This window comes from Narcine bancroftii, chromosome 1 (genome assembly GCF_036971445.1).
Source record: "Narcine bancroftii isolate sNarBan1 chromosome 1, sNarBan1.hap1, whole genome shotgun sequence".
Taxonomy (NCBI): Eukaryota; Metazoa; Chordata; class Chondrichthyes; order Torpediniformes; family Narcinidae; genus Narcine; species Narcine bancroftii.
In genome coordinates, this window is record NC_091469.1 from 105891215 (window position 1) to 105911775 (window position 20561).

The following is a 20561-nucleotide window of genomic DNA, read 5'->3' on the forward strand; positions in this document are numbered from 1 at the left end:
GATGTGAACTGGGTGCCCCGATCACTGGTGAGGTGACCCGAGACCCGGGTGACCCAACTATGCAACAGTGCTTGGGAGCAGGAGTCGGTGGAGGCGTCTGTCATCGGGATTGCCTCAGGACAGTGAGTGTTGCGGTCCACCACCGTAAACAGGTAACGATTACCCCAGGAAACGGGTAAGGGCCCGACAATGTCCATGTGAATGTGGCTGAACTGTTCCCAGACGTGCTCGAACTCCTGTACAGGTGCCCTGGTGTGCCTGTGTACCTTGGACATCTGGCAATGGGTGCATCTTCTGGCCCAGCCACAGCCCATGCTATACAATCCATTCTGCCACCATCTGGACCGTGGACCTGATGGACAGATGTGAAAGGTCGTGGATGTGATAGAAGACCTGCCTGCCCCACTGCTGGGGAAACCACTGGTCGCGGGATGCCCAAGTAGATATCGCACAGGATGGTGCCTTCGCCGCTCAGAGTCAGGAGGTCTCGGAACCGCAGGCCTGTGATGGCGGTCTTGAAGGCCCTTGTCTCCTCATTAGATTCCTGGTCCCAGGTGAGCTGGTTGAAGACAAGGCCGGGTGTCAGCTTACAGATGGCCAGTCAGGAGACTGCATTGGCAATTACATTGTCCTTCCCTGCCTTGTCCTGAATGTCGGTAGTAAACTCCGACACGAAGAAGCGGTGATGCTGCTGGCGGGCCGACCAGGGATCCTTTGCCCTGCGAGCATCTGGGTGAGGGGTTTGTGGTCGGTGAAAATGGTAAAAGTCCTCCCCTCCAAATGTTGCACCGCCAGGTACATGCCCAGTAACTTGTGGTCGAAGGCACTATACGTGCATTCCAGCGGGTGGAGCAAGCGGCTGAAGAATGCCAGCGGCTTCCAATGTCCATTCACCTGCTGCTCCAGGATGGCACCGACGGCTGTGGTAGAGGCATTGACAGAGAGTGCCATATCCAGGTCGGTGTGCAGGAGGGCTAGCATGGCAGCCTTCGTGAGGGCGTCCTTGGTGGCCTCGAATATAGTGCAGGCTTCTGGGTTCCAAGCGAGTGTCTTGTGCTTGATGCGTGTAGCTCCCGGGATGAAGCAGTTGTAAAAGTTGACCATACCCACAAACTCCTGCAGCCCCTTGAGGCAGTCTGGGTGTGGGAACTCCCCGATAGCCGTGACCTTTGCAGCAGCAGGCATGGCTCCTTCGACCGTGATGGTATGGCACAGGAACTAGATAGACTCTTTCCCGAACTGGCACTTGGCTGGGTTGATGGTAAGGCCGAAGTTGGCCAATCGAAAGGAAAGGGCACCTAGGTGGGCCTTGTGTGGCGCTCGGTCCTTGCTGGCGATGAGGATGTCATCCAAATAAATTAAGACGAAATACAGGTCCTTGCCCACAGAGTCCATGAGGCGCTGGAAGGTCCGAGCGGCGCTCTTGAGCCCGAATGGCATGCGCAGGAATTCAAACAAGGCAAAGGGGGTGATGATGGCTGTGTTGGGTATGTCCTCAGGGTGCACCGGGATCTGGTGATATCCGCACACCAGGTCAACCTTGGAGAAGACCCTTGCACTGTGCAGGTTGGCAGTAAAGTCTTGGAAGTGAGGGATGGGGTAATGGTCAGGAATGGTTGCCTCGTTGAGCCGTCGATAGTCTCCACAGGGACACCAGCCGCCGGAGGCTTTTGGGACCAGGTGTAGTGGCAAGGCCCACGGGCCGTCAGACCACCGAATGATCCCCAGCTCCAACAGGTGCAAAAACTCCCCCTTCGCTACCTGGGAGCCGGCGTGCCTTGGCGTGAACCAGTGGACCCTGGGTGGGGATGTAGTGGAACACCGCATGGCACGGCGAGGCAGCGGAGAACTGTGGCTTGAGGAGTGTCAGAAACCCGTCCAGGATTTGCTGGAACTCATATCTGCTTGTGTTGATCGTGGCCATCTGCGGTTGCTCCGAGCGGGAGGCGTCGAGACAAATGGCCCGGAAGGTACGGGCATCCACCAGGCGCCTACCTTGAATGTCCACCAGAAGCCCGTGTGCGAGGAGGAAGTCTGCACCCAGGATGGCAGTCGGGAGGGTCGAGACAGTGAACCTCCACACGAAATTCCGTTGGCCGATCTGGAAGTGGACTGTCTTGTCTCCATATGTCCGGATTGCCGTTGCGTTGGCCGCATGGAGGGGAGGTCCACGAGATCAGTTCCTGGACTCGACGGCTGTGGCCAGGATGACACTGATCTTGGCTCCAGTGTCAACGAGGAACCGCCGGCTGCTGACTGAGTCCCGCAGGTAGAGGAAGCTTGTCCTTGGCCAGCCGCCGCAGCCATTAACAGCAGCTGGCCTGGTCATTTCCCTGGAACGAGCAAGGTTGACGACACTTCCGAACTTTGGCTCCCCAGCACTGGTGGTAGAAGCAGGGGCTTGAAGCGGATGCTGTGGCCTTGGTTATGCTCTTGGGGGCCCCTGCAGGGGCCGGGTGCTCTACTACAGTGCTAGGGGTGGGCTTGGCATGGTCATGCCCATCCTCATGACCTGCTGGACCACTGAGCCCTCCAGGAATTGTGCAAGCCATAGCTCTTGGGCCTTCCAGGCAACCTTCCTCGGGTCAGTGAAGCTCTCCTGGACCAGCAGCAGCCAGATGTCCCTGGGCATATGGTCGAGGAAGATGCGCTCGAAGAGTGGGCAGTTGCTGTGCTCACCCATGAGCGCGAGCTGTCCCCCAGGGCGTCGAGGTGCAGCATCCGAGCAGCACGCTGGTGTCTGGATAGTCCAAGGGACCCGGTAAGCACTCGCTTGATGGTTTCGTGTTTGTCCTCAGCATGTGGGTGCTGAACAAGGTGCAGCACATGTCTGGTGGTGGCCTGGTCCAGGGCAGCGACCACATGGTAGAATTTGGTCATGTCAGATGAAATCTAGCGGAGGTGAAACTGGGCCTTTGCGTGGCTGAACCAGGTCTCCGGCTCCCGAACCCAGAATTCAGGCAGTTTTACGGCTATAGTGCTGATCCCAGGCTTGCTCATGATGGGTTCAAAGACTTTTGAATCAGTCAGGGTCACCAATTGTAGTGTCGGCTACAGTGCTCCTGCAATAACACACACAACCAGACGGGTTGAGCTCAGTGAGCAGACTAGTTTATTGCAGGTTGCTGGGCTGCACTTATAATCCCAGCCTGGACCTGGCTGAGAACCGCCCTGACGTCACTGGGTGTCACGTGGTCCCCCAGCGTGGGTTTCTGAGCTCCGTGCTGGAAGGAAGGGAAACCCCCGCCACGTGGCTTACAAGCAGGGCCGGTTCCCCTGCCTTGTGGTGAGTCGCAACAATTTCTTCTTTTTATATACTCACTCATTCACTATGTTGACTCTCACACAGTATTAATGTTGGAGTTCCTTTACCAGACACACTGCTTTGGGTGAAGGCAGCTCCTCTTTCCTTTTAAAAGCAATTAAGTCTAATTGATAAATGCTGACCTCTCAACAACACATACCACAATATTTAGGTGTCAGGACTAATTAATGTCTGGGAGATTCAGTCTACCTAATTGGTGATTGTCACTGTCTGACTGTTAGATGACATGAGTTACTTAGCATCTTTTAGCACTTGCCTGAATATTGCATGAGACTGTGTACTGCTTCATGTGCTAACAAGCTCCAAAAGGAATTGCGCAAACATTCCAATTTCTGACATTATGGAAGGACGGTTATTGAAGTAATTTAAGATGGTTGGGTCGAGCACATGTTGTCTTGAGGAACTTCTGCAATTTCATCATGGAGATAACTAAATTCCAAACAGCCATAATATCAATGGTCATTTTCCCCTTAATGTTTATTCATTTCATTCATACCTGAGATTATGTCATGTCCAGCTGCTATCTTGAAGTCCAGAACATTCACACACATCTTACAGTCATGCTTCAACCACAGGCTAGAACTTCAAAATTCTGACTTGATCTGTTGGTTATAAGACCATCAGACATCAGAGCAAAAATTTGGCCCATCTGCTCTGCCCCACCATTTAATCATGAGCTGATCCATTTTCTTACTCAGCCCTACTGCCTGGCCTTCTCCCCATAACCTTTGATGCCCTAGCTAATCAAGAACATCTATCTCTTATGGGATTGGTTACCTCTGCCTATTCCAATGAAAGAGGTTTAATAGGTAAGGCATACAAATTCAGGGTGTGGATTGGCTTGGGAGACTGAAATATTACAGTCAAAACAGAAATCTGGCTGAGAGAAGGGCATGATTGGCAACCTAATAAAGGTTGAGGGAAGATATGAAGGGTTTAGGGGTTGCCAACAGTACTTAGAGAGCATATTCTTGGAGGAACATCCAGTGAAGCTGTGGAGGTAGAAACAAAAAGGGAATAATAATTTTGATGGAGTTGCATTATAGGCCACTGCCCCCAGCTGTCAACAGGAATTTGGGCAGATGTGTAGGGAAATTGCAGATAGATGTCATTTAAAGTTTAAGTTTATTTTCTTTTTTTAAATTTTTTATTTTTCACACCATAAACCACATTGATCAAGATAGATACATTTTCCTTTTCAAATATATAGTGTCGTTTCTTCCCCCTCCCTCTTCCCATCCCACCCTCCCTACCTCCCTCCCCTCCCATTCATTTAAAGTACAGAATCTAAGATACATTAAACCAGTCAAACAATGTTGCCACTCAATAAAAATAAACAAGAAATTCCACTGAGTCAATTCTTTTCATTTCCTTCTACTTCTGTCATTTTAGATGGTAGATGTCCCCGGTAGGTTTTCTCTATTGTATTTCATGTATGGCTCCCATATTTGTTCAAATATTGCAATATTATTTCTTAAATTATATGTTATTTTTTCTAATGGAATACATTTATTCATTTCTATATACCATTGTTGTATTCTCAAGTTATCTTCTAATTTCCAGGCTGACATAATACATTTTTTTGCTACGGCTAGGGCTATCCTAACAAATCTTTTTTGTGCACCATCCAAATCAAGTCCAAATTCTTTGTTTTTTATGTTACTTAGGAGGAAGATCTCTGGGTTTTTTGGTATATTGCTTTCTGTTATTTTATTTAATATCTGGTTTAGATCTTCCCAAAATTTTTTCACTTTCTCACAAAGTTTATTTTCACATGATGATGAGTTTATTGTAGAATATACAGATGCACCAAAATTCTTTCTCACTTCAGCTGATCAGGTACTTTGTAAATGAAACATGACAACAGAAATAACTGAAAACTACAGTCGTATACTTAATTGAATTAAAAATGAGACAACAAAAAAAAAATATTCAGATATCCAAGCACAAATAAAATGGTAGCAGAGGTGCAGACAGACTAGTGTCAGAGCAGTCCCTGATTAGTGTGACAATGGGAGGTTCAAGACCCTAACTGTTGGAAATAAAATCTTCAAACTCTATACCTTCAGCCTAAAAATAGCAGTGAGGAGAGGTTGTGACCATGGAGTCCCACTTAGATGTTTTCATTAGATGGGAGGTTGAAGTCTGTGACGGTCCTAGTGATGTTTGTCATGTGCTATAGCCTTCTACATTCCTGAGTAGTTGAATTCCCAAACCAGCCTGTGATGCAACCAGTAAGTATATTTTCCACACTGCACCTGAAGAAATTTGCCAGAGTATCCAACAAGATGGCAATAGTCCTTAGAAAGTAGAGGCATTGGGGTGCCTTCTTCATAGTTGTCTCAATGTGCTGGGTCCAGAAGAAATCTTTTGAACTCCCAAGAATCCATTTCTAACCCTCTTGACCTCCCTCCCATCAATGTTGACAGGTGTGTTGTGCATTGGCCTTTCTTTGGTAAAATCAACAATAAGCAGCAAATGTGTACATTGAATTGGAGCCAAACAGTAACACAGTCATAACAGTACTGAGCTTGTTTTGTGAGCAGATCAGCTAAACAACTCATATACAGTACAAGTAAGCCAGAGATCATAAGTGCAGTTACAGATTGAATTTACACAAAAAAATAAGCAAATAGGGTCTATGCAATACATAAAACTGCAGGAGTAATTCAGCAGGTCATGTAGCTGTAGGGCAAATAAAAGCTCTCACGACTGGAAGGAGAACATATGCTTTTATTAGCTTATAACTGAGGGTAGGGTCTTAGTGGTCTTCAGGATTCTGGGTTTAGGCGGGAAACCAGGGTTATATATGGATAGATGGAGGTGAAGCCAGGAGGTGGAGCCAGCCATCAGTACAACACACCACCAGTGAATTTCAGTTCACTACATTCACCCCTCCCTGCAGAATTTAGGGAATGTAGATGAAGACAGAGAACATTGTTTCAGAAAAAAAGTTTGAAAAATATAGTTATTTACAAATTTAAGCGATTTGGGGTCTGGAGATCTTGATGGAGCACCTAAGCACAGCAGAGCCTTGGGCTCCTTGTGTCTCCTGGTCCCCTTGTGAAGGAGGCGTGGTGGGTGGGGTCTCCGGCTTTACTTTCCTCCTGAACCAGATTCCCTGAGGCCTTGACTGGGAATGGCAAGAATGAGCTCCAGTGATGGAGATGTCTCTGATGGAGATGGTGTCCTCCCTGCCATCTGGGTACTCTACAAAGGCATACTTGGGATTGGGGTGAAGAAGTTTCTCCCTTTCCACCAGGGCATCGGTCTTGCTTCTCCTCACATGCTTCCTGAGAAGGACTGGACCAGGAGTGGTGAGCCAGGTTGGGAGTTTAGTTCCCGATGCCAACTTTCTCTTGAAATTAAATAGAAGCTCGTGAGGAGTAGCATTGGTCATAGTACATAGTAGCGACCGGATGGAATGGAGCGCCATAGGAAGAACTAGCTGCCAGCGTGAGTCTGGAAGGCCTGACGAGGGCCAGTTTGACAGCCTTCCAGAGCATGGCATTTTCCTTTCCAACCTACCCAATCCCCCAGGGTTTGTAGCTAGTAGCCCTGTTAGATGCGATGCCCCTCCCAGTAGGTACTGATGTACCTCTTCATTCATAAATGATGTATATAGTCAGGATACCCAAACAGGGTGAAAATGGAATCTAGGGCCTTTATGACTGACGAAGTGGACATGTGTGGACATAGAATGGCAAACAGGGAGTGGGAGTACTCATCAGTGACAGTGAGGAAGAAAGTATTCCCATTCACGGAGGGGAGTGGTCCCTTAAATCGACACTGAGCCGTTCAAAGGTCCTGGATGACTTAATCAGGTGTACCTTTGCGGGACGGTAGAAATGCGGCTTGCATACCGCACAGACCTGATCATTTCCCTGACATCTTGCGTGGAGTAGAGCAGATTGCATGCCTTGACAAAATGAGCCATGCGGGTAACCCTTGGGTGGCAGAGCTCATTATGTAGAGACTACAGTTGACCGGTGTGTGCAGAGGAAGAAATTCTTCTGGATAAAGCATCTGAAGGGTCGTTCAGGGCTCCTGGCCAATAGGCCATGTCATAATTATAAGAGGAGAGCTTGATTCTCCACCTAGCATTTTTGATATTTCCCCTCTTGATGTTATTAAACATAAATGCAACAAATTGCTGGTCAGTGAGGAGTGTAAATTTACTACCAGTCAGGTAGTTCCCAGTACCTCATGGCTTTACAATGCTTTTGGCCTCCTCTTCCACAGAGGGGTTTCAGAGCTCGTGGCCTTGCAATGTCTGAGAAAAAAAATGCAATCGGCCTGCTCACTTGGTTGAGGGTAGCAGCCAGGGCTACATCCAAAGTGTCGCTTTCCACCTGGAAATGTACATTCTTGTCCACCGTGTGCATGTCAGCTTTTGCAATGTGGTTTCAGAGGTAGTTAAAAGCCATTTGGGCTTTGGTCGAGAGGGGAAAAGAAGTCGCTTTTAAGAGGGGTCGAACCTTATCAGCGTATCGAGGGATTTACTGGGTGTAATATGAGAAAAACCCCAGGCATCTTCTCAAAGCCTTCGTGGTCCTGGGAACAGGGAGCTCTAACAGGGGCCGTATCCTATTTGGGTTAGGGCCCGTGATGTCATTCTCCACCACGTAGCCAAGGATAGCCAGACGTTTAGTCCTGAACACACACTTTATAGAGTTCCAAGTGAGGTTCAGGGCTTTCGCTGCTTGGAGAAAACTCTGAAGGTTGGTGTCATGGTCCTCCAGGGTATGGCCACAGATGATGACATTATCAAGGTAGAGGAAGGTAGCCTTCAACCCATACTTATCCACCATTTTGTCCATCTGCCTCTGAAAGATAGAAACTCCCTTAGTGATACCGAAAAGGACCCTCTGGAATTGATAGAGACGACCGTTTGCCTCAAATGGCATTTTTTTGGAAAATTGTATTTAATATTTTCAAATTACACAAAAAAAACCAACTATAACTATGTCCCCTCCCCTTATAAAAAAACCCCAAAAACCCAAAAAAAAACCAAAAAAAACTTCCCCAACCCACATATCAAATATTCCCCGATCAAGTGCCACTTTACCACAATTATTTAATTTCTATAACCATATATTTCAAATATAAATCCCACATATTAATAAAAAGGAGTAATTATTTCTTACATTATATGTTAGTTTTTCTAAATATAAACAAGTCTGCAGTTCATTATGCCATCCATGTAAACTTAATTGTACATCATTCTTCCATGTAACCGCTATACATTTTCTTGCTACTGCTAATCCTAATCTTAAAATAGCCAAATATGGTTTAGGCATTTTTAACTCAACAAATGGAACATTAACATAACCCAACAGACATAGTCTCGGATCCAATCGAATATCCATTTTAAACAAACCTCTCAAAAATTTTATTATCTCCTCGCAAAAACATTTAATTTTCTTACACGACCAAACTGAATGTACAAAAGTACCTTTTTGCTCTTTACATCTAAAACATAAATCTGTTGTGCTAAATCCATATCTCCTCCATTTCTCAGGGGTTAAATCTTCATCTGTGAAGCCAAGCCAAAGAAAGAAGAAATATAATTGATGCAAAAAATTATAATTAACCTCACATTAATTAACTTTATAACACTTTCAACACACATTTGTGTCCATTCCTCCCATGACAAAACAAATTTAAATCTTTTTCCCATTTCTTCTTAACTTTATACACATCTACTTTTTCAATTTTTTCCTGCAACAACCTATACATATCTGAAATAAAACCTTTTTCATTTTTATCTTCAATTAATAATGCAAATTTTGTTTGACTAGGTAAATTTATTTCTTTACCATAACTCTTCTTTAAAAAATCTTGAAGTTGATAATAAACAAAGAATTTGACGCAATACTGTATTTTTCTTGTAACCATTTAAATGAGCAAAACTTCCTTGCTTCAAAACAATCTACAACATTAACTATTCCTTTAAATTCCCAATTTTTTAAAGAAGGACTATTCAATGAAAAGGGAATTAATTTATTCTGATATAATGGTGACCTTATCGAAATTATCCCTTTAGACCCGATAATTACATTATGATTATATTTACCCCCTCCATAAATCTTCGTCCGCGAAGCCAAGCCAAAGAAGAAAGAAAATACCAAATATTCATTATCTGTTGTAAAATGGGCAATTCAAATTCTTGTAACGCTGAAGGATTCCATTTATAAATAAAATACTTAATATTATCTTCCAAGATTTGATCCATCTCTATCTTTGCCCATCTAGGAGATTGTTAATAAACTTTAACTGTGCTGCCTCATAATAATTATAAAAACAAAGTAGTTGCAAACCACCTAATTCATCACACTAAGTCAATTTTTGTAAAGAAAACCTCGATAATTTACCTTTCCATAAAAATAACCTGACAGCTTTATTTATTTCCTTAAAAATTTTTTTTTGGTATCTTACTCAGTATCTCCTCACTGAAAAAGATATTGTACTCGAGGATAAATATTCATCTTTATACAATTCACTCTTCCTATTAACATCAATAGCAAATCTTTCCACTTATCTAAATCAATTTTAACTTTATTTAATAAAGGTATGTAGAGACAGCTACACTGCTCCTGCAATAGAACACACAACCAGACGGGTTGATCTCAGTGAGCAGACTAGTTTATTGCAGGCTGCTGGGCAGCACTTATACTGCCAGCCCGGGCCTGGCTGAGAACCGCGCTGGACGGCGCTGACATCACCTGTGCATCACGTGGTTCTTCAGCACGGGTTTCTGAGCCCCGTGCTGGAAGGAAGGGAAACACCCGACGGCGCCATTTTGGCTGGCTGCCCTGCCGCATGGTTTACAAGCGGGGCTGGTTCGCCAGCCTTGTGGTGAGCCGCCACGGGTACATAATTCATGATAATTTTTATTTGCAACTACTCCTTGATACTTAATTTTATTAGACCATCTAAATTTAGTAATTTGTCTACAATCTGTATAATCTTCTTCCGTTGTTGGTAAAATCTCACTCTTTTCCCAATTAACTTTATATCCTGATAATTTACCATACTTAAAACTTTAATGAAACTTTTGGATTAGTTAAATATATTAAAACATATTCACAAATAAATTAATTTTATATTAATTTTCACTCACTTTAATTCCCCTAATAGCAAAATCTTGCCGAACCGCCTGAGCTAAAGGTTCAATCACCAAAGCAAATAATCACTCGCTCGAGGGTTTCGCACATGCGCACTGCCGCACGTGTCCCGGCACTGACCACATAGCGCTGCTATGCCGTCCCCGGCGCGTCCCTCACATACTGCATTAGAGATGGAGTTATAAGTGATGCGTCACGCCCCCAACCGTCCCTCGCTCAGCCGCGCTCAACGCAGCAGGCTTGTGCATGTCACGTTCCTCCCGTAGTGACATTAAAGACGTGGTAACAATGATATCTTGCGTCGCTCTACGCATAGAGGACGCTGTTACTGCACCCAACCTAGCTGAACTAGATCGCTGGCTTTCGGCTCCATCTCCAACTAAGTTCGAGGCTGCAAATCTTCAGTAAGGCCAGGTTTTTCAGATTCTTCCAACTTTTGAAATGCAGCTTTTTTTGACTGTTGTACTTTATATCTTTTAACCAGTTTCCTTCTCATATCAGTTAGTCTTTTCATAAAGCTCTCAAACCTATATTAAGTCTTTAAATTTGGGATCTGAACTTTCCAGCTGAGGAGATAGGCTCCCACGTCTTCACCCTACCCCATCTTGCCACGCCCCACCCCCACCCCCCCCCCACAAATGCCATATATGGACAGTCCTCGTAATGGATGGGCAGCTAGTGATAAGCAGCTTTCAGGTCAATGGTCAATTAGACCCAATACTGCCCAATAAAATTCACCATGTCTGCAATTCGAAGGAGAGGGTAAGCATCCAGGAATATGTACCGACTAGTAGTTTGGCTGTAGTCATTTACTAGCCTGGACTTGTTTTCCCCTTTTACCACTACTACTTGCACTCTCCACAGGCTAGTGCTAGGTTCGATGATATTTTTATTGAGTAGATGTGTCTCAGACTTCATGAAGTCTTGATCTGCTGTGCTATACCTTCTGGTCTTGGTAGCAATAGGTTTGCAGTCAGAGAACAGATTCGGGAAGATAGGTGGGTGTTCATTATTCAGTGTGGAGAGGCTGATGTGGGTTCTGATTTAAGAGGCCTTCCATTGCTAACTTTTATGGGGGGAGGGGACCAGAATACTCCAAGATCACGTTTTTAAGGTGACACAGGAAGTCTAGACCCAACAGCACCAGAGCACACAATTCATCAAGTACATACAAGCGTATCTTACAAAATTCACCCCCCCTCCCCACCAAACGACAAATGTTCTTGAATACGAGTAGAGTGCGAATGAGATACAAGAAATATACAATAATTATACAATAATTGGAAAGATACCCCCTTAGGATGTATTCTTGTACAGTCCATGAGTCTATAAAGCTTTCAGTACAGCCTGTGTCGATTAGACATTTAGTGGAGTGTCTGTTTACCTTCACAGTCACTATGGAATTGCTAAGCTGGTGAGGTCTGTCCTGATATAGAACCATTGAGGCTTGGACTCCGAAGACTCCGTACTCCTCATTGAGTGACCCCCACTGTCCTGGATTGCCCGTGGTTAAGATGGCATCAACCTCGTGGCACAGCAGAATGGCCACCCTCCTTCCTCCTCTAACATTGAAGGTGCCGAGTTTGCATTTGTGTCGTGGCAAATTGGCCACCGAGCCTTTTCGCACTCTTTTCTTGCAGCTACCCTCCTTCGGCGTGTAGCACTGCAAGTGGGTTCAGGCAAATTCGGGGCCGACTTCTTAGGGCTGGAATCGGATTTGGGAGCAGTGCAGGCTATGGACTTCCATGGGCTTCCCCTCACACAGCAAACCCTCACCCAATGTCCTTTCTTACCACAGCTGGAACAGGGCAATGAGATCGGGGTGCTGGCTTTTGCCACAGAAAAAGTACAGCCTAGTGCAGGAGCACTCCCTAGCACGGGAAGCGGCAGCCATTAGGGCTGGGGTAGCGGGAGCCGCTGGTCCTTGGAAGGGGGTCACCTTCCTAGCTTTGAGGTTATCATTCTCGAGTTTAGCCTGTTCCAGCGACTTGACCAGTTCAATGTGGGTACCCGACTCGAGCTGTCGCTGCCTCATGTATCTCGAGCGGATCCCCGTGACTTGAATGTCCTAGATCTGTTCTTCCTCACAAACACAGCCCATAGCAAGTGTCCACAGATCCAGCAGGTAATCATCGATGGTCTCTCCTAGCCCTTGGTGACGTATAATGAGTCGGTGCCTCGGTAGGACCTCGTTTTGTGACTTCAGGTACCTTACCTTCAAAGCCTCAATGGCGGCGTCATATGTAATGCAGTCCCTAATGACTGCATAACCTTTCGTTCCTACCCTCAAAATGAGTGCAGACCTCCTGAGTTCATCGGTGTGGAAGATGTCCCTGGTCTGGAAGCAGTCTAGCCAGTACCTGAACTCCTCGGCCACGTCTGGGGACATAGGGTCTATCTACAGCATACCTGGCTTGAGCAGCACTTCCATCTTCGATGGAACAAGGTAATAAAATTGTCGCGTGAATAAAAGCTCTCACAACTGAAAGGAGAGCATACGCTTTTATTAGCTTATAACTGAGGGTAGAGTCTTACAGTGGTCTTCAGAAGGGCTCAGGGTTTAGGTTATATATAGGTAGATGGAGGCGGAGCCAGCCATCAGTACAACGCTCCACCAGTGAATCTCAGTTCACTGCAGTAGTATTCATAGGAAGGAAAGGGCATCAGCATTACAGGCCTGAGGCTTTTGTCAGGAATCTGGAAAAACAGGTAAGGGTGGGGGAGGAGGGAGAAAGAGGAAGGCGGAGAAACACAAATGTGTAAGAAGTATTAGGTAGATACATGTAGGCGGTTAGAAGAGAAGACATTGAGAGTGATAGGAGAAAGAGCAGAGTTACAGACTGTGATCAGCTGGTACAGAGCAAAGGGAACATAATTTTACTATATCGTGAAATTTATTACTGGGAGCTTTAAACTTCGCTAATATTGACTGGAACCAAAAGTACAGATAATATGTACAGAATGGAATATGTTCAGTGTGTCCAAGAAAGCTTCCTCAATCAATATACTGAGGGCCTGACAACAGATGACCAAACACTGGATCTCCTCTTAGGGAAAGAGTCAGGGCAAATGAATGAAGTGATGATTGGGGAGCACTCTGGAACCAGTGGCCATAGCTCTATTCACTTTAAAAAGATTAGATTTGTGGATGAGGGAGTCCTGGAAGGAACAGACGCTGTGAAAAGTGGAAAGGGGAAGATGTTCTTCAAAATACGTGGCTTCACTTCTATTGCTATCAACTCAGCCCTTACCCACATCTTCTCTATTTGTCACACATCTTCCTGATTCCCCCCTCCATCCCTAAATACAAGGATAGGATCTCTCTTGTCCTCACTGACCACCCCGCAAGCCTCCACATCCAACATATCATCCTCTGCAATTTCCACCACCTATAACATGATCCCACCACCATCTTCCCTTCTCCTCTCTTCTATGCTTTCCACAGGGACTGCTCCCTCTGGGATTCCCTTGTCCACTTCTCCCTTCCCACAAATCACCCCCTCACACCTACCCGTGACCACAAGAAATGCTATTCTTGCACCTACACCTCCTCCTTGGGGCTCCAAACAGTCTTTCCAAGTGAAGCAACATTTCACTTGAGAATCTGCAGGGTTCATCTACTTCATCAGGTGCTCCCATTGTGGCCTTCTCTGAATTGAGAACTGGATGCAGACTGGAAGATCATTTCATTCAGCACCTTTGCTCTTTCTGATGTAATAATGGGGACCTCCAAGTGACCAAGCATTTTAATTCCACACCCCATTCCCACACTGACATGCCTGTCCATTGCCTAATGCACTGCCAAACTAAGGCTACCACAATTTAGAGGAGCAACATATAATATTCCGTCAGGGACCTCTCCAATTAGATGGCATTAGTTGACTTCTCCAGCTTCGTTAAACCCCTCCCCATCTCTTCTCTATTTCCCTGTCCCTAGGTCTCCTTACACCCACCTCCCCATTCACTTCCCTCTCCATTCAGAGAGACAGAACTTCCCCATCACCTGTTTTTTTCTCTCTTCTGCCCTTCCACGCAATTCCATATATTACCTCTTGGCTGTTGGCCTGTGCTTCTCCCCCTGCCCCTTTTTATTCAGGGACCTGCCTGCATATTGCTCATACTTTAACAAAGGGCTCAGACCCAAACTGTTGGTTCACCTTTGCTTCCTATGCATGCTGCATGGTCTGATGGGTTTCCCATGCACTCTGTGTATTGTAGAAAAATAAGAGGGTTATACACTGTGAGGGAGGAAAGGGTTAGATTGATCATGGAGTGGTTTATGTGGATCAAAACAATATTGTGGGATAAAGTGCCTATTCTGTGCTGTACTGCTGTATGTTCTAACTGTTTTGAGAAAAAATAGTTGCACAATTATTGACAGACAAGGTAATTAAATTAAAATCACAGATCCTATATTTCATTTTACACTGTATGGTATAATTTCCTTAATTTCTTAGTTCAAGTTTGTCGTATATATTAAGATGCAAAAGTTGTTTTGTGAGAAGACAAGCAGACCTATCATATATATTCAAATAAATAAGATGGTCTAAAAGTAGTTAGAGAGAGAAAAAAATCAAATAGTATTGAACAAAGGCGACATAATTATATTATTTTGGGGTTTATTCAGGAGTTTGATAATGGCACAGAATAAACTGTCCTTGAATCTTATGATCCATATTCGAACACTTGTAAAACAACTTCCTTAAAGTGGGATAAAGAGAGTGTGGTCCAGGTGGGATGAGGCTTTGAATATTTAAGCTGTTTTTAATAAAGCAGTAGGAATTCTAGATGGACTTGATGGAGGGAAGCGAGATATGTACGATGGCCTGAGCTGAGTTCACAGCCCTCTGCAGTATCTGTGGTTTTGGGCAGAGCAGTTCAGGTACCATGCAGTGAAGCACCCTGATGGGATGCTTTCAGTGGTGCAAGGTAGAAGTTGTTAAGGAAAGTAGATTACATGCCAAATTTCCTCAGGCTTCTGGGAAAATAGAGATGCAGGCACACTTTTTTTTGGCTGGAACACCAACATAGGTGGACCAGAACAAGTGATTGGAGATGTTTACCCCTAAGAACATAAAGCTGTCTATTATCTCTGCTTCAACATTGTTAAAAGCAAACCAATGAATGACCTCTACTCCTCCACTGGAAGTCCATAACAAGTTTCTTACTGATATTGATGTTCATTGTTGTTCGCATAATGTATTTTTCTCATCCTGAATGAAGGTGGATGGGGGTTTATTTCAAGAAGAATGACATGATTAAGCATAGTGGTTCACGCAACATTATTACAGTACCAATGACTTTGGTTCTAATTCAGTACTGTCTATAATGAGTTTGTACATTCTCCTGTGACTGCATGGGTTTTCTCCCACCTTCCAAAATGTATAGAGCTGGGAGGTTAATTGTGTGTAATTGATTGGCATGGATTTCAAAGGTCAAAAGGGCTTCTACCGTGCTGTATCATTAAAATTTAAAATAATTAAAAATAACTAAATTATGTAACATTTTGCACTGATTGAATTATAGAAATTGAGTAACACAGCACAGAAGGAAATAATTTGATTGAGCAAAGTAAAATGGTGGAGTTTTTAAATTCTGCCCACTCACATTTATGATGAACTTTTATCTTCAGCACTTTACACCTTGTTTTAGACATCAATAAATCTGATTCATGTGTAGCACTTTTCTTAAGCTTTTGTACGATTAATGGACCCGAACAAACGAGATTCAAATTGGACAGGAAAGTTACCAATACAGTGCAATGTGAAGGGCCTTAACCTGAAACAAGTCTATTTCTCTTCACTGATTTCCTCCTTCAGCTCATGTTTTTTATTGTTCCATATTCATTTATTTCACTTTCTCATCCATATAGCTGACCAAACAATAAAGATGCAAGATGCAATATGTGCATAAGAATGCTATTTTTAGTTCAAAGCATCTGATTCTATAGCATTCCTTCAAAGAATAATTTCCTAGCATTAAAGGTTGGGTGTGGCAATTTTACAGGTTTCATGTGTGTTAATTCAAATGTTAAATGAACAAAATTCAATCAAATAATTCAGAAGGCCAAATAAGAAATAAAAGAATGGTGAAATTATAAAATGTTAACATTTCAAGAGTTTTTTAGTGTTGTCAAATTAAACTTGACATTGGTTTAAGAGAGAACCAAGCATCATGTAGCAATGATACCCAATGCTCAGGGAAACTGTGGCTCATTCAAGAGGAAACTACACCTGATTTCATGTTCAGGCTGAGCAGACATTTGGTAAGATAATGAAATCTGATGTGTTTCCTTTACAAACTTCATTCATGACAAAGTCTTTGGGCTACTTGGAATATAAAAGGGCAGCAATGTTGGCGTAATGGTTAGCAGAACGCCTTTACAGCATCAGAAATTGGGACTAGGGTTCGAATTCCATGCTGTCTGTAAGGAGTTTGTATGTGCTCCCCATGATTGTGTGGATTTTGCCCAGGGGCTCCGGTTTCCTCCCACCTTTTGAAACGTACCGGGGGATAGGTAAATTGGGCGTAAATTGGACTCGTAGGCCAAAAAGGCCTGTTACTCTAAATTTTAAAACTCCACCAATAGGGGATTGATCTAGCTAAAACTGAAATTAACTCTGATTAAATTGACTATCACATTTAACTAAATGTTATTCCTTGTTTGATTTTTCCCTCTTGTAGGTCCACCGTATATCAACAGATCAATCTTTAATCTCCTCCAATCACAGCATCTGCATTGCACAATTACCTTTAATACTGATTTGCAGGCTCCTCTGCTGCATTTGCACACAAATACAAAGGTGCACACATTGGTCTCCAAAGGAGATGAATCAAAACCCACTTCTACTCAGCCCACCACACTACACCAAAAGCACAGTCCAAGTAGAGTTCAAGAGAAGTGGTGGAAAAGAGGTTGTTGATCACATTAGTTCCAGATAAGTTCAAATTCCATCACTGACCTGGAGAATTTAAATGATTTTAATTAAATAAATAGGAGATGTAAAATTTGAAGTAATGCAAAATGCCTCTTACTTTCTCAATATCCTTTAGGGGAGGAAATGAACTTTAGCCAACTTTGTCCATCCAGAACTCCAGATCCACAGCAATCTAGCCTGCCCTTTTAACGGCCTGGCAAATCTTTCAGTTCAAGGACTGTTTGGAATTGTCAATTATTGAAGAAATAAAATGCTCATTCTGGCTTGTTTTTTGTGTGGAACACAGGAACTCTCCACACGAAATGTCCAACCAGACCCTGGCCAGTCAGCCTTCCTGTGCGAACTGGAAATGTTCAAGGTTCCTTTTATTGTTATGCAATAATACAAAAAAAATAACATCGTGGCGGCGCCCATTGAGCTGCAGGCGATACCGCCGGGCGCATCTTCTCCTGTGCTCAAACAGGCCGCGCACGTGCACGCGGCTGCGTCGTGATGTCACCGCCCGCGAGTGGGCGGGACTTACAGGCCGCCTTTAGAAGGTGCAGGGCGGTCTTTTCAAAACACAACTGTTGGAAGTGCAAGCGACTTGGCGTCTCGTTATTTCCCTTAGCAGCGACCGCTACACTATACCTCCATTTTTGCCTGCAGTAGAGGGAAACAAAGAATCACCATAAGCATTTCTCGGTGCCCTCAATAATAAGAGAATGTAAAGAGTGTCCCTTCAGTGGATTGAAGTAGGAAAGTCTGCAGAAGCTGTGATTGTAGTCAAAACACAGACAAGCTAGGGGAACTCAGCTGCACTTGCAGGGTCCGGGCGTTGAAGAGATACCAAGAGTCCGTGGATTCGCCTCACACGCTGCCCCATGAGCAACTCGAGCTCCAGATCCAAATCTCCAACACAATGAGGAAGCCTTCAGCGTCTGACGCCCCTTCGGGAGCCCTCCTTGCCTTGGTCCTCATGAACCAGCAGCCCGCAGACTGTGTGGGTCCTTCGACGGCTGAGCCATGGTCACCTTCCCTGTCGGGTCATCTCCCCGACGCCTCCCTTCTCAACGAGAACACGCCCGCTTTGGGGATGGTCACTGAGGGCCGCCTGGGTTCGACAGGTCCGAAAGCCGTCAGCTCTTGCCGAAGCCCGCACTGATTGCCGCCGACACGTTCATAAAATATTGACTGGCTTGTGTACCCAACAAGAGGAGATTAAAGATTGATCTCACCGTAGAGCCGGGACCCATCAGCCGACGCCACACACCAGGCCCGTCGGGAAAAACGGCGCGGCCCGAGGCGGATGAACCATCGTCCGACGGAAGTGGAGAGGGCGCCCGTGCGCAGGCGCGTGACAACAATCGGGCGACGGTTGGTCACGTGTCACACGGGGGCTTCAGCCATGAGGCGCGGCGCGGCCTTTGGGCTGCTCCTTGGATTCGCGCTCAGCGTGCCGGCGGGCCAACACTTTCTCCCGCCCGGGATGGCACCGAGGGTCAGCGGGGAGAAGCCGGCGTCGTCTGCCGATGATGGCAACAGCACCATCCAGACCAATACTGGTGGGCTCGACGGCACCACGTCACCGCTGGCGGGGGGCACGGCGGCGGAGACCCTCAGCAGCACCAGCTCCGCCACGCCGCTGGGACCGAGGCAGAGCACCAAGCCTGCCAGCAACGCCACCGTCGCCTTGGGGGCGTGGGAGATCACGGTGCCCGGACGGGGTGGGCCACCTCTGGTGAAGGAGGGCCCCAGCGAGACCAAGGACGACGGGATGTCGAGGGGCAAAGCCGTGGACCCCAAACCAGAAACCACGACCACGCAGCCCAAGCTCGATGGCGTGAAGAGGCTGAAGTTAGGGGCCCACATCGCCGTGGAGGAGAAGGAAGGGGGAGACGAGGAGGACACTTTGCTGTCACTGACGATCACCGTAGACTCTAACCATGCCCAAACTCGGCAGGTTTACTTACTGATTAAAACAGCTGATTTGAACGTCCACCAAAGGGAGACAGAGGTACCTGTGGACATTCAAATTCCGGCTGCGGATACAACCATTGGCACCCCAACCACAGGCACCGCCGACGTCTTCGAGACCGAAGAGACAGTCATTAACATTGAGGAAATAGTGGAGAAAAAGATAAAACCAGAACCAGATTTTAAGGAATTGTACATGAATCAACTCGTAGACCACTTTAGTTTCAGCACCCGTCAAAAAACTTATCGTCAGCGATATCTCATGACAGGTGTGAGGATTTCTTCATTTTGCTATTTGGATGCTTGTTGAATTAGTTGGGATGGCTTCCTGAATGATTAGGGGAAATGCATGAGATGTTGTGCAACACCGACTGAAAAGTTTGGTCATGATGATTAATTTCATCCAAGTATCTTTGTGTTTATTAGGTTATATACCATAATTACATTACATACAACATAAAGGCTTGGAATATTCATAACTTGCTGAAATGTATTCTTTCATTTTCATCTCGGTGGCACTTGGGCAGGTGTCTTCATTTCTTCACTCAATCTATTTCTTACCCTCTAATCCCACAGAGGGCAGTGGCCCTTTTTTTTTGAACATTCTTCTGTATTCCAGATCTTATGGTTGCTCAATTTTCTATTCTTTTCACGCTAACCTTTCTCCTTAATTGCCAGCACTCTCCTCCATTCCGATGCAAATAATATTAAACCTGCTAAACAGGCATTGTTGCTTATTGAACTAAACTGTTCATTGCAAAGACTGAATATTACTTGGAGAACCATAGAGCGCAACAGCACAGAAACAGACCCCTTAGTCTCGTCTGTGTCAAACCATTTTTTTCTTGCCTAGTCCTACTGACCTGCACCCAGGTCATGATTTTTGAGTTCTGAAGGGTAAATTTTCATTGCCTGAGCAGCAGTAATGTAAAAAACATGTATTTTTAAAAGTTTCTCTTCAATTGGCCAAATCTTAGGATTTAAAAATAAAAGAAAAATGCCACAAATACTTGTCAGGTCACTTTGCATCTAATAAAAAAAAGCATGAATTATTGATATTTTAGGTATTCACTGAGCTTCAAACACATTTTCATAGAGTTTAATCAAGAGATTTTTTTTTTTCTTTTGATCTTGCCCTACATCTTCTGGAATCTGAGGAAGAGACACAAATCTGTGATTTGGAAGAGAGGAGGTGTGGTTATTATATGTACCTGC

The 20561-nt window shown here is 45.0% G+C and overlaps 2 protein-coding genes across 10 annotated transcripts in view; one reads left to right on the forward strand and one right to left on the reverse strand.

The window, feature by feature from the left end:
* LOC138762210 (dual specificity testis-specific protein kinase 2-like) overlaps window positions 1-18709 on the reverse strand; it is a 197844-nt gene extending 179135 nt beyond the window's left edge. For 2 of the 4 annotated variants that reach the window (XR_011356827.1, XR_011356836.1), the window contains exons 1-2: window positions 17488-18686; window positions 8781-8861 (exon numbers count right to left, since the gene is read on the reverse strand). The gene's annotated coding sequence lies outside the window, so the exon portion shown is untranslated. Of the gene's footprint in view, window positions 1-8780; window positions 8862-17487 lie in introns of all 4 variants that reach the window. The other 2 variants (XM_069935817.1, XM_069935841.1) reach the window with 2 other exon arrangements.
* dpp7 (dipeptidyl-peptidase 7) overlaps window positions 18112-20561 on the forward strand; it is a 126606-nt gene continuing 124156 nt past the window's right edge. For 2 of the 6 annotated variants that reach the window (XR_011356799.1, XM_069935709.1), the window contains exon 1: window positions 18118-19615. Coding sequence is in view for 5 of the 6 variants with exons in the window: in XM_069935709.1 (XP_069791810.1) it covers window positions 18679-19615 (937 nt within the window). In the remaining variant the exon portion in view is untranslated. Of the gene's footprint in view, window positions 19616-20561 lie in introns of all 6 variants that reach the window. The other 4 variants (XM_069935745.1, XM_069935724.1, XM_069935733.1 and 1 more) reach the window with 4 other exon arrangements.